Raw genomic sequence first — 14,861 nt, forward strand, 5'->3', positions numbered from 1 at the left:
TAGGAGGGATTGTGAGCAACAAAGCTGGCCAATAACTTCTTTACAGAACACTTTGCCTACCTGGATTTCCGTACACATAAAATTAACACTGTGCAACATTTCACAGATAAGTCTGCTCTTTTCAGACAGCATTCTTCCCCCTTGTCACCTTTTGTGGGGAGGGCAGGAAACCAACTCTTGATTAAGTGTTTGTTTATGTCATCTTACTTTCTTGCTCATTTTTCACTTGTGTCTTTAATTCAGTAAACTTTATTAATATTTTTAGATGTTCCAAGTAGTAAATAGCAATCTTACCATAGCGGTCAGGGATAGTGAAGGAAGGGAAGGCAGAGAACGAAGGAATGTTTAAATGCCTTTCTTGGGAAGGGTAAGAAAGGCATTTAAACATTCCACAAGCTGGCTTGGCGAGAGAAGGCAGAGACAGAAGGCATGTGTTACATACCTTCCCTTCCTTCTCCAGCTTGGGGAGGGAAAGAAATAAATTTAAACATGCCTTTGCTGACACTGGTCACTTTCATTCCCATCTGTCAGTCAGTTGTTAGGTTTAAATGGCCTAAAGACAGCTTTGTGGAGTGGCTTTGATTCCCCACTCCTTCACATGCACCTGTTGAGTGACCTTGGGTCAGCCACGCTTCTTGCAAGAGCTGCTCTCTCAAGAGCAGTTCTTGAAAGAGCTCTCTAAGCTCCACCTACTGCACAGGAAAGGAGATTGTAAGCCACTCTGAAACTCTTAGTGAAGGGCGGAGACCAATCTCTTTTTCTTCTACCCAACAAGAAGTGGTTGAAGTCACTTGCTTGCTGCATGGCTTTTGCAAGCCCCACCCCCATGTGGACCCACAGACTTCCTGGGATGGTCCACGGTGGTCCATGTTGGTAGGTGCATGGACTGGGTCCTGGTCCGTGATCCAGTCTGTGCCCATCCCTAGTCCCCTGCCTAGGCGGGGAGGGCGGGATATAAATAAAAATAAAAATTTATAAGCCTAAACACATGTCTGTATTAGGATGGGACAGTTTGGTCACTTGTCAAAGAAAAGGAATACACTCAGAGTGACTAAGTCATGGAGGGGAACTACATGGTTTTGGAAGGAAAATCTGCCTGTGAGTTGGGACATGACCAGGAAACACCTGGAAAGCAAGGTGGTAAAGTGGGGAGGATATGGCTTGTTCACATGTAGTAGATTAATATAAAGCTATCTGAGCAGGACTGTTCAAAGAAAGTTTTATTTTTATTTGTAGTAAACTAATGAGTTAACCCTACTGCAGCTGAAGCATTCTGAAAACTTTTCTCACTTGGTATTAAATTTGCACAAGGCATTTTCTTCATATATACATTGTTAATTCTATGGGTCATAATCTAGTATGTCATTTATCTACTCTCCAATACTTGGAGCTTTACAAGCCTCCTAAGCTTTTAGAATATTTCATTTAGCTACAAACAGTGCTCATCTAATCCAAGTCTCCTGTGATTTCTTCAAGGATCAGACAATGAGTATATAATCAGTTCTTTAATGAATGCCACCACAGTGTAGTAATTATACTAGTACGTTGGAAACACAGGTTCAAATCCCTGCTATGTCATCAAGTTCACTGGGTGACCTCAGGCCAGTGTTTGTCTCTCAGCTTAACCTACCTAACAGGGTAGTTGTGAGGATGAAATGGGGAAGGGGAGAACAAAGTTCTCAGCCACTTTGTTTCTCCATTGAGGGTGAAAAAAACAGGGCTATAAATATCTAAATAAGAATTCTCTCTCTGTGTGTAAAATAAGTTCCAAGCAGTGGCTGATCCCCCTCCCTCCTTTAAATATAGCTCAGTGCATCTCTTTGCCATTTATTTTCTGAGGAGAATGGAAATTTTGCCATATTTTGCTCAGCGTGTAGTCCCTCATGTTAGTGAACCTTTGAACTAAAATTTCCAGCTGATTATTCAGTGGTTGGTAGGAGGTTGCCTCTTTATATATCTTTTTGCTATTATTAATGACAGCATTACACTTGGGCATTTGTTTTTTTAAAGTTACCACACTTAATGATATCTTTCAAATATATAATTTCGGAATTTCAAATCATTGTCACTGATTATCTCTATAGCACTAAGCATGCACTTTCTCTCCAGCTACAGTAATGGAAGAACAGAATATTAGCTGCAATGTGATTTTGCTGTATTTAGTACAAGTCTGCCGTGAAAACACTGTGAAGGCAACATCACCCCAGAGTTGGAAATGACTGGTGCTTTTACAGGGGACCTTTCCTTCCTTTTCCTTTCCTTCTCTTTTCACATGATCTCCCATCTGACCTGCTTCTTAACCATTCTTCATTCCCTGAAGAATGTCACAGTATGCCTATCAGACTTTTTGGATGGAGTTGAGTATTCCTGAGAGATTTTGATGAGGGGAGGGGTGTTATGGAGGACACTGATAGGTTTCCAAAAGAGTGAGGTGCTTTATGGATCTTAATGAAATCTTTTTTATTTTGGCAGCTTTTAATAAGAATGAGTGATCCTTATGGGGGCTCATTTGGCTGAGATGGAGATTTATGAATGGCTCTTCCACAGTTTATCTTAAAACAAGTATGGGAAGCTATTTGGAGAGAATTTAATATTTCCCTCTTTCCTGTTTTCCTGATATAAAATATCTCACAGACCATTTGGTCATAAGCAAATGGCAATGAATTAGAAAATTCATCAACAATTTAGATTTTGCAGATTTTACAAAATAAATGTTTAACAAGCAGAATATAAATGAAGTCAGTAAATTTCAGCTCTTCCCTGCCCCTAGCTGGGAGGGGCAACATACGTAACAATGAGTGCCTCTGTGTTCTTTTCCCACAGGATAAATGACAGTGACTTGAGGTTGGGAAAAGCAGCATCAGACAAATGGTGAAGCCCTTCTTGTCATGTACCACCCCTGTGATACAAATCTACCCACACCTTCCATCACACACACAAAAATAGTACCTTCAGCTGTGCTTACCAGTTAAATTGCTTCAGTTTAAAGGGGAAAATATTCTCTTTGAACGTATTTTTCGTACCATAAGACGCACTTCCCCCCCCCAAAAAAAAGTGGGGGGAAAGTGTGTGCGTCTTATGGAGCGAAGGTATGTACCTTCCTCCGGGGAGGGGCGATCCGCTGTCTCCGCCTCTGATCCCAGCGCTTCCCCCACGCCTGCCTTACAGCAAGCGCCAGGATCGCTCCCTCCGATCCCAGAGCTTGCTTTAAGCATCAGAGCTGAAGCCAGGCAGACAGGCACAGAGAAAGCACGCCGCCCCCTCCACAGCCGGCGCTCGCGAAGCGCTGGGTTTGCGGAGGGAGTGGGTGCTTCCTCCGTGCCTGTCTGCCTGGCTTCAGCTGATGCTTAAAGCAAGCGCTGGGATCGGAGGGCAGAGGGAGCGATCCTGGCGCTTGCTGTAAGCATCAGCTGAAGCCAGGCAGACAGGCACGGAGGAAGCACCTGCCCCCTCTGCAAACCCAGCGCTTCGTGAGCGCCGGCTGTGGAGGGGGTGGCGTGCTTCCCCCGCGCCTGCGTGCCTGGCTGGGAGACAAGCGGCGAGATCACTCCCTGCGAAGTGCTGGGTTTGCGGTGGGGGTGGAGGGAGCGATCTCGCCGCTTGTCTCCCACCCAGGCACCAGCGTCTAATGGACCGAAGAATACGGTAATTAATGTGGTGTGCCTCATTTGTAGATCTTAATATCTGCTTTAGTTGCAACAGCCTCAAAGAGCTGAGAAGAAAAACATGTCTTCCCTCTGTTTTGAAACTTTTTCTTCTATCCATTGTTGGATACCAGGTTTCTATAAAACAAAGTAAAGCTGCAATAATTTCATTCATTTTCAAGGTTCATTATGTATCTATTGTTTCTAATTATTGTTTGTTAGTCCATATTCTGAATTCTTTCCATAACCATAACTGGCTAACAACATTGCTAATTTTTATTTCTGTCTTCATAATATTTTAATAAAGATGAAGTAATCAGAATGTTTGGAATCCTAAACTGTTGATGTATTAACCGTGCTTGTGTTCTCATATATCAGCATTTATACTTAACAAGGATAACTGTTGGAATTGCTTCCTGGGCTAGGTGTTGCAGTCCTTGGAGTCTCTTTCTGTATGGTTTCCATGCATGTTTTCAATTGAGCATTGCAGGATTTATTTAACGCTTATGGGTTGTGTATTGCATAAACCCACAGGTTGATACCAGCATTCCTTCTAGACCATCTGCTGACTTGCTGCAATGGACCACCGCTAAAACAATGAAGGTCCTTTCTGACACCACTCTGACCACAAAAGCCATGCTGCATGCCGTCAGTGACCGACAATGGTGGAAGAAATCACTGACTTACCTTCGGCCATTACATGTAAGAAGTAACTGCAGTGGCTTACTAGAGCTGTTTAGCAGGAGCAAATGAACTCTTTGCTATCCACAAGGTCTTCTATTACCACCCTTGCATTCATTATCATAAGGGGGGACTATTTGGGTAAATGGAAGTACATACAAATATGATATTAATAATGGGATTGGATATGCATTTTATCCTATGTCCAATATGAAGGATTTTCCTTGGCTGTCATAGCTGGAATGCAGGTAGGATAGATGTTGCCTGCACATAGCTCTTACGGTATCTTCTCTCTTAGTATCTGGTGAAATGCATGAATGTCTCAAGGGGCATCTCACTATTTAAAACTGGGCTTATCTGCGTTTTGTTTCCTAAAGGGACAAGAGTTTGGTGATGTATTGAAAGCCACAACTGGTGCAAATGCAGCAATAGAAAAGCAAGGTTGTCATCCATTCTATGAATCTCTGATAGATGACCCATACCTTGCAAATGTAAGTTTTAAGCATATTTGTATATCTAAAAAGCATCTTTATTGAAAATGAATCCATCACCTGAAACAACATAGGGTACTGTTAATAATGAACAACTTTTTTATGGTGCATTTTTATTTTCATGGCTGGAGTCCACAATCAAATACAGCTCAAGATGCTTGTATCAAAATAACACTGATAGTGTTTTTAGAGACCTGAAAGATGGTTTCTTGTTCAATGTGACATACTAGTCCAGCTTCCTTTCTTGATTTTGTCACTTTGGGCCATCAGGTCACTTACAACTTATGGTGACCCTCTGAATTAGTGATCTCCAAAATGTCCTATCATGAACAGTCTTGCTGAGGCCTTGCAAACTGAGGGCCTAGGCTTCCTTTATTGAGTCACTCCATCTCATATGTGGTTTTCCTCTTTCCCTACTGCTTTCGACTTTTCCTAGCATTATTGTCTTTTCCAGAAACTCTTGTTTTCTTATAATGTGATCAAAGTATGATGGGCAATTCAGGTTTGATTTGATTTAGAACCCATTTATTTGTCCTTCTTTGTAGCAATAAACAGCTAAGGCTAAAAGTGTAGCTCAAGTACTGTAGTTTGAATAATAATTGTAAACAGATTGCTACAGGTCTGATTAGATTATTATAGAACTAGCTCTGATTAGAACAATATTGTGTTTATTAAGGCAGTTGTAACATCTATCATTAATCACAGGAAACAGGAAAATCAAATACATGGCAAAGCCCAAGTTATAAATAGTCACATTGCTTAAAATCTCTGTTTTGTAGAATGAAGTTACTTATACCACATATCAGCACAATCCTTTGGAAAGCTTTGCAGAAGTGTTGCTGAGAACAGGAAAACTTGCAGAGACCAAGAGTGAAGGGCATGATCAATTTCCTGCCACAGAGGGTAAATCATGTGCATGTCTTTTGGGGTTTTATTGTTACTATTATTGTGAATTAATCTTACAGTGCACCCAGTGATATCATAGGTAGTTGTGGGCAAATTGTGCTTTGGGGAAATGCCTTGTCGCAGAGAAAATCTCTAATGAGGTTTGGAGGGAAACCAAGTTTCCCTGAAATACAACTTGCGAGTCACCCGTTTAGACTGTGGCTTCATAACTTCCGAAGTGATGGATAAACTGTTTTTCCCTTCCCCTTACATCTGGTACGATGACGTTAGTAGGGGTAAACAAAGGCATTTAAAGTGTATTTGTGATCTCCACATTTAGAAGAGGTGATAAGATAATGGGACGAGTGGAAGAGATAGTGAGAAAATTTGAACCTCATGCGCAGCCATCTGGGGGAAAGCCTATTGATTCAACTGAGGAGTATCACTCCATGTGGTCTCTGTTGCTTTGTACAGTTATAGAGATGGAATAAGGCTGTCATGTTAAGAAATTCACATCTTTGGTTTCCATCCCTATCCAATATTTAGACACTGTTGATACATGATTTTACTACAGGTACTAATTAGGTATCTAGACAAGTGCATCGGTAGTTCTGTGTATTTTGTGTTGTGAATTGTTAGCATTAAGTTGCCCATGCCTGAAACTTAACATTCTTGGTGCTTTAAATTTAAATGACGTGCACAGGCTGAACTTGCTAATCAGTGATAGTGTGGTTTGCTTTCATATCTGTCTCAGCAGAGAACTGTCTTCCACTTCTGCAATTACAATACATATTTGAGTGCTGCTTTTATACTTTGGTAAAAATTGTCATTAACTGACATTTTCTCCGCCCCTATGTCTACATTTTGATAACTAAAAAAATTCTACCTGCTGATAGTAGCCAGTAATTCATTAAATCCATTATCCTTTTAGTGCTTCAGATTTTCTTCTCCCCATGTATAAGAGATAAGGAAGAACTCTTGGATATATCCTGCAGATTTTTTTTTAAAAAAGAAACTATGAATATTTTCATACGGTAATTATCTTTTGAAAGAAAAATGTCTAATACAATTTGCTGTGAGAAGCACTGCTGTGAAAAATGAGAACGTTAGACTGAGGAGTAAAGAAATCTTCAAATGAATTGCACTCCCTGAAGCCCCATAGATTTTTAATGTTACGGAATGGGCCAGTCTGAGTCCACCTTAGCATACCTGCATCTTTCTGGAAGAACATAATGGGCACAGATTGTATTTCCAGAAGGTTCCAATAAGCCTGTTATATGTAAAACAGTTATAAGTTAACACTGTATTTGAGTGTGCTGGTATCCTTAGCGAAATAAAGGTACATTAAATGGTTATCACCACTGTGGAAAACGATGGTGTGGCTCTGTACTGAATTGGACCTAATTGGTGAGTTGAGCCAATCATCATGGGCAGTGTCTCTGCTTTTCTGGAAGTGACCGGTTGGGAGCACAAAGATCTTTGTCACAGCTGAGCTGTTTTGCATGGAATACTTGCAAATCACACATCGGTAAACTTGCTTGTTCAAGCCTTTCACACGCTCTGGAGGATATTTAAAATGCTTTACAAAAGTGTGTATATCTGATCTGTAAAATGCCGTACCTTAAACAGGTTGTTCAAATCCAGGATTTCTTTCTAAACTGTTTTGGGAAGATAGTTTTTGAATCTTGTGTGTGTTTGCTGTTTTGTAAAGGCTTCAAGACTAGTCAGAACTTCAAGACTGCCTAGTCTACTTGAGGTCTCATGTCATGAATGTTTTCTATGTTTCCACTGTATTCTGCTGTGCATTTTGCCAAAGGTGATTGCAGTTTGATGAAAATGTAGAAGCAGCATATATTTCAAATCACTGGTAGTTCTTTAAATTTACAGAGAGTAGCAATTGGGGAAATTGTCTCAGTGGGGATTCTCACACTGGACTATGAACCTCTTGACTGTTCTTTCTGTGTTATTGGTTGTGCAGTATATGGGCAGGTTTCCTTTGATTAATAATGAAGGAACTCATCTTCTAGCATACCTCAGTTTAATCTCCATCTCTTCCATAAGAATTAAATTCAATTTATGTTGCATTTCTTTCACCTTTTTTTGGAATTCACATTTTGTTGGTTGTTTTTTAAGATTCTTTTCAGCTTCTCCGGCTTGTGACATTAAATTTTGGAAGTTTTCAGTTCTCTCTTTCTTTTTCTTGCTACTATATCTAATTGCAAGGCCCCTATAATAAGCTTTAAGCAGTGTCCCAAACTACTTGCATCTTTACTTCTTGTGTTATATTCTGTTTGAAAAAGTATTCCATTTCAGTCTTGGATTCTTTTGTTGGCAAGGTGATGTCTCTTCTTTTTATTATACTGCCCAGGTTCACCATAGCTGTCCTCCCAAGGAGCAAATGTCTTTTAATTTCATGACTACAGTCACCATCTGCAGTGATCTTGGATCCCAGAAATGTGAAGTCTGTCACTACTTCCATGTCTTCCCCTTCTATTTGGCAAGGTGTGATGGGGCCAGATGCCATGATCTTAGTTTTTTGGATGTTGAGTTTCAAGCCTACTTTTGTGCTGTCCTCTTTCACCCTCAACAAGAGGTTCTTTAGGTCCTCCTCACTTTCTGCCATTAGAGTGGTATCATCTGCATACCTGAGCTTGTTGATGTTTTTCCCGGCAATCTTAATTCCAGTTTGTGCTTCATCCAGGCCAGCATTCCGCATGATGTACTCTGCATATAAATTAAATAAGCAAAGTGACAATATATATCCTTGTCGAACTCCTTTTCCTATTCTAAACCAATCAGTTGTTCCATACCCAGTTCTGACAGTTGCTTCTTGACCCTTATACAAGTTTCTCAGGAGACATGTGAGGTGGTCTGGTACTCCCATCTCTTTAAGGACTTGCCACAGTTTGTTGTGATCCACACAATCAAATGCTTTAGCATAGTCAATGAAGCAGAAATAGATGTTTTTCTGATACTCCCATGCTTTCTCCATAATACATCGAATGTTGGCAATTAGATCTCTAGTTCCTCTACCTCTCCAAAACCCAGCTTGAGCTTCTGGTAGTTCCCGATCTACATATTGCTGAAGCCTGGCTTGTAGGATCTTTAACATGACCTGGCTGGCATGTGAAATGAGTACTTGGCATTACCCTTCTTTGAGATTGGAATATAAACTGATCTTTTCCAATCCTGTGGCCACTGTTGTGTTTTCCAAATTTGTTGACATAAACATAAACAGCATCATCTTTTAGGACTTTGAACAGCTCAACTGGGCTACCATCATCTCCGCTCGCTTTGTTGTTAGTAATGCTTTCTAAAGCTCATTTGACTTCACGCTCCAGGATGTCTGGCTCAAGGTCATTGATTTCACTTTCATGGTTGTCCAGGACATTGAGATCCTTCTTGTTTAATTCTTCTGTGTATTCTTGTCACCTCTTCCTGATCTCTTCTACTTCTGTTAGGTCCCTACCGTTTTTGTCCTTTATCATGGCCATCTTTGCACGAAACATTCCCTTGATATCTCCAATTTTCTTGAATAGATCTCTTGTCCTTCCCATTCTATTATTTTCCTATATTGCTTTGCATTGTTCCTTCAGGAAGGCCTCCTTATCTCTCCTTGCTGTTCTCTAGATATCTGCATTCAGTTGGGTGAATCTTTCCTTTTTGCCTTTGCCTTTCTCTGTCCTTCTTTCCTCAGCTATTTGTAAAGCCTCATCAGACAGCCACTTTGCTTTCTTGCATTTCTTTTTCTTTGGGATGGTGCTGATTGCTGCCTTATGTACAATGTCACGAACCTCCGTCCAGTTCTTCAGGCACTCTGTCTATCAACTCTAGTTCCTTAAACCTATTCTTCATTTCCACTGTATATTCATAAGGGATCTGATCAAGGTCAAACCTGAATGGCCTAATGGCTTCCCCAGTTTTCGCCTGAATTTTGTGATGAGTAGCTCATGATCTGAGCCGCAGTCAGCTCCAGGTCTTGTTTTTGCTGCCTGTAAGGAGCTTCTCCATCTTTGACTGCAGAGTATATAATCAATCTGATTTCTGTGTTGCCCATCAGGTGATGTCCACGTGTAGAGTCGCCTCTTAGGTTGTTGGAAGAGGCTGTTCGCTATGACCAGCTTGTTCTCTTGACAAAACTCTATTAGCCTTTGCCCGGCTTCATTTTGTTCTCCAAGGCCAAACTTGTCAGTTGTTCTGGTCACCTTTTGACTTCCTACTTTGGCATTCCAGTCCCCTATGATGAGGAGGACATCTTTTTTTGGTGTTAATTCTAGAAGGTGTTGTAGATCTTCATAGAACTGGTCCACGTCAGCCTCTTCTGCATCAGTGGTTGGGGCATAGACTTGGATTACTGTGATATTGAATGGTTTGCCTTGGATACGGAGTGAGATCATTCTGTCAGTTTTGACATTGTATTCCATTACTGCTTTCCTCACTGTCTTGTTCACTATAAAGGCCACACCATTTCTTCTATGGGACTCTTGGCTACAATAATAGATGTTGTGATCCTCTGAGTTATTTTATTATTTTATTAATAATATTTATTATTGTATTATTTTTTTAATATCCCCAGCTATAGACTATTAAAAATACGTTTGACTCTGTATCTATTGTTTCCTCAATAAATGTGGGCTTGGAATTATATGTTTGCTAAAAGAATGCATACTTTGGGCCTGTCATGTCCTGGGATGTTCAAATTCAGATCACATAAAGAACTTGGATGACTTTAAAGTCCTCTTTAACATTCATTTTCTTCAGGCTCTGTTTCTCTTTCTTACATCTATTTTATTCTCAATTAAATGTACATGAATTAATTGAAGCAGAATAAATATTTTCTTTAAAACTTATAAAGTCAAATAGAATTACTTTTTACTACTAATTGTTTCATGTATTAGTTTCCTACATGTGTCCAAATGGGCTTTAATTCCAGAAAGAAAGTGGCTTTAAGGAAAATATTGCAGTAATAATGGTTCTGATTATCCCCAAATGTGTTATGAACACCTTTTTTCACCTCAGAAGAAGGGGTGTTTATCCTACCATGTTTACTAAAAGAGAAAAATTACACCAATTAATTCTGTTAAAACAATAATTACACCCATATGGACGTTCATATAAGCCCACTCATTTATAAGTGACTCCGTTTCATGTAGATAAATGTTCCTCATGGTTCTGAGAACATTAGCTCTCCAAGAAAATCAATCACCATTGACATAGCACGCAAGGAAACTGCTGTATTTATGCATTCAGGATGTCATTGTGTGATTTATCATGTATACTAATTTGCACAGAAAGGTCCAGTCCAGAAATTAGTTATGCACTATACAGGAGATGGAGCCTCTCAAGAAGAATTTTGCAGATATAAAATACTGCCTAAGATTTCAATAGAAAGTCTGTTACTTGGCACTGTTTTATCTGTAGGCCATGTTTACATTCTATTAGATGGCAGCAACTGAAACTCATCCATAAAAACCTGATCAGATTGCACTCTATAAGAGTCTGATGTGTTATAATGAACACCAAGTTGTCACAGATGCAAGACGTTTTATCTGTGAAATGCCATGCAAATGAATCACAGTGCTCTGTTGTGTAACCGTATGCTATGGGCATCAGTCCTCTCACAACCTGTGACAGTTCCTCTAATTTGTTTTGCACAAACGCAATGCTAGTGGAGAAATTGGGATGTTATGCCACAATTGTTATAATGGGAATAGGTATGTGTGCTCTGTTTCCATGTTTTGGTAATACTCATTACAGATGTTTCTCCATTGGCCTTCTGGATCAACCTTTCATCATTCTTTGCTACCTGTACAAAGAGTTGCATATCTAGGATGTCATAAAACATCATACATTTTTAAATAGAAAACTGACCAGCTTATATAGAATAGAGACCCGACTGGTCAAAGGGAAAGCAGAAGGTAGATTATTATCTCATAAGTTTGAAACACACTTAAAATGGAAAGGGAAAAAAAAGTGGCAAGGAAGGAAAAAAGTGTGAGAAATCCTGGAGGCTTTTTTTTACTAACAGTTATGGTTTGCAGGTTCTTTACTGTATTATCTCACAGAGCACATACCTGCATTGATTATTAATCTGAAAGCCCACCTGAGCTGAGGAGAAGGAGGTTTGTGGTTTGTATCTGTCTCACCATTACACACTAATAGCTAGTTAAGTTTTCAGACTGCCACAGTGGAAGGTAAATTGTGCATGTTGAATCTATGCCTCTCGCTTCCCAGTCATTCATAACCACTAAGACTGTCCAAAGTCTACTGACAAGGTCACATTGGTAATGACCGGCACTCTCATTAGGGGTGTGTGCTTCAAAAAGTTATTTTAATTTTGTTTCAGTATTTCAGAAAGGGCACAATTGCAGTTATTCCTTACATTACAGGAGCATGCATGCCATTTTGAAAAACTGTTTTTTTGGGGTATCAGTAGATCTGGTCACCAGCTGGTGTCCAAACTCTCATTTAAAAAAAAAAAAGTGGTAATAGATCTGGCATGCAGAAGCCAAGTCTGTTAGTCATTGAAAACAGTGAATGTTTAAAGAGCTATCGCGATCTCAGCAATTCAGCAACCCAGCCTCGGAGCTCTGCCCCCTCTTTTCCCCCACCACCCAACTCCTGCTGGGCTGGCTGCAGCAGTTGTCAAAACACTCTCAAAATTTCAGGAAATGCTAACACCTCAATACTGGAATTATCATAACATACCAGTAGAACCACCCAACAGCAACAAAAACACACAAACAAGTAACCACTTGCTCTTTAGGAAAGTCAAAACCAGTGACTGCAGCAGATGTGTTTTGCTGGGACAGAGTGGCAATTTGGTCTTCACCTTCAAAGTTTACTGACAAATTTTGAAGATTATTGAACACACTGTTCCTCCATCAATAGTTCATCACATAAATGTGAACTCTGCAATACTCTGTTGCCCATGCTTAACCATTTTTTAAAGTATTATAGGGCTGGAAAAGTGGTATCTGTCAAGATCTCTCTCCCCCTCCCTTTATTTCTGAGTGACAGAATTAATACATGACAGCATTCAAGGCTTTATCTTGGTTCTCATAATGGATTTTGATGGCTGGATCAATGATATGAATCTTCACACTTTAAGCTTAGCTTTGAAGTATATTTTGTCCCATTTCTCCGACAACAATATTTATTTTGCAGTAAATTTAAGTGTATTTGCTTAAATATGGAATTTACAGAATTATTTAACAAGTTCATATTTAAAATTTCATGAGACTTTTTTGTGTGTCTTCCATTGCTTTCATTTGATGAGGAAGTTTTGCTTTGTTTTCAGCTACAGTTAAAAAAAAAAGTGCAGTAGTAGTATCTATGCTCTTTTCTGCCACCATTGGGATGTTTATCATTGAGAGAGCAAGCCATTTAATGTGAATCAGTCATTCACACTTGACAAATCTCTCTGAGCGTGTTTTGATTCTTTGTTTGTTTTTTGCTATTTCAGCTTGTCAGCTATTTGTTTAGAATTGAAAAAGTGAAGCTTGAACTGGTCAAGGAATCTCCCCTCCCTGCTTTTGAAATGCCACCTTTTGCCAGCTCTCTGCAAGGCTTCTTTCCACACCTAATTGGTCTCTAGGCACTTTATGCATCCAAAAAGATTCTCTGGTGGCCACTGCATTCCTCTCATCCCTTACCCACTGAAATGTCAAGATTACTATATCTCTGACAGTTTTCCTCAACCCCCAGCATTTCGACTCTGCCTCATTTCTCTGAACATCTAACAATGACTCACCGTGACTTGCATAGGGCTTGTTCTCTTGTCCCATTGCTCTTTTGTGTACTAGGGAGAGCTTTTTTTGTGGCACTTATTCTCCATTCATTGTTATTCCACACCAGCTAGGCTAGGCTCACCAATTCCTGGCTGTGAGATTGCTTTCTGTTACAGAATGCATCTGTATGGAACACTTGGGGAACATTGCTGTAAGTGATACCTCTGAGCTGTGTTAGTTATGACCTTGATCCTATATTGTTCCCACAGTCATGTATATAGCTGTCAAGCATCATGTAGTTCAGAATCTTCCTATGATATAGTCTAGGCAGAGAAGATCCCACCCATCAGCATGGTTTCTATAAGGGAAGATCTTATCTCACTAATCTTTTAGAATTCTTTGAGGGGGTGAACAAACATGCAGACAAGGGTGACTCAGTTGATGTTGTTTACCTAGACTTCTAGAAAGCTTTTGACAAAGTTCCTCATCAAAGGCTCCTAAGTAAACTCAGCAGTCATGGAATAAGAGGGCAAGTCATCTTGTGGATTAAAAACTAATTAATAGGGAACAGAGTGGGTATAAATGGGCAGTTTTCACAGTGAGCAGTGGGATATCACAGGGCACAGTACTTGGTCTGGTACTTTTTAACTTCATTAATGATTTGGAATTGGGTGTAAGCAGTAAAGTGGCTAAATTTGCGGGTGACACTAACTTGTTCAGTGCAGTGTGAACCAGGGAGGACTGAGGAGCTCCACAGGGATCTGTTGAGGCTGGGCTAGAGGATGTCAATGTGGCCAAATGCAAAGTAATGCACATTGGAGAACACCTTCCCTATTTAATTTAATTTAATTTGCGATTTATATCCTGCCCTATTCCACAAAGATTAAAGAGATTAGGGCTTTTTCAACTTGGAGAAATGATGATTGAGGGATGATATGATAGAGATTTACTGAATTATGAATGGGATAGAGAAGGCAGAGGAAGAAGTACTTTTCTCTCTTTCTTACAATGCAAGAATTTGTGGGCAGACAATGAAATTAGCAGTAGGTTTAGAACAGATAAAAAGTAAGTACTTCTTTACCTGAAGAGTAGTTAACATGTGGAATCCACTGCTACAGGAAGTGGTGGCAGCTACAAGTATAGCCAACTTCAAGAAGTATTGGATAAACATATGGAGCAGAGGTTCATCAGTGTTCCATTAGCCACAAGTTATAGATGGAACAATGGTTGAGGCAGTGATGCTCTGCATTCTCGGTGCTTGGGGGACAACAGTGGGAGAGCTTCTGGAGCTCTACCCCCACTGGAAGCCTCCTGATGGCACCTGGCTTTTGGTTACTGTATGGCACAGAATGCTGGACTGGGTGAGCCATTGGCCTGATCCAAAATTGCTTCATTAATGTTCTTATGTTCACTGTTATGTAATGAGCTGG

General features: G+C 40.0%; 1 protein-coding gene across 2 annotated transcripts in view; it reads left to right on the forward strand.

Moving 5' to 3' along the window:
* NBAS (NBAS subunit of NRZ tethering complex) overlaps positions 1–14,861 on the forward strand; it is a 230,899-nt gene that overhangs the window by 133,938 nt on the left and 82,100 nt on the right. For both annotated transcript variants that reach the window (XM_060233719.1, XM_060233728.1), the window contains exons 36-38: positions 4,179–4,346; positions 4,703–4,816; positions 5,596–5,719. In XM_060233719.1, the coding sequence (XP_060089702.1) occupies positions 4,179–4,346; positions 4,703–4,816; positions 5,596–5,719 (406 nt within the window). The remainder of the gene's footprint in view (positions 1–4,178; positions 4,347–4,702; positions 4,817–5,595; positions 5,720–14,861) is intronic.

This window comes from Heteronotia binoei, chromosome 1 (assembly GCF_032191835.1).
Source record: "Heteronotia binoei isolate CCM8104 ecotype False Entrance Well chromosome 1, APGP_CSIRO_Hbin_v1, whole genome shotgun sequence".
NCBI classification, from domain to species: domain Eukaryota; kingdom Metazoa; phylum Chordata; class Lepidosauria; order Squamata; family Gekkonidae; genus Heteronotia; species Heteronotia binoei.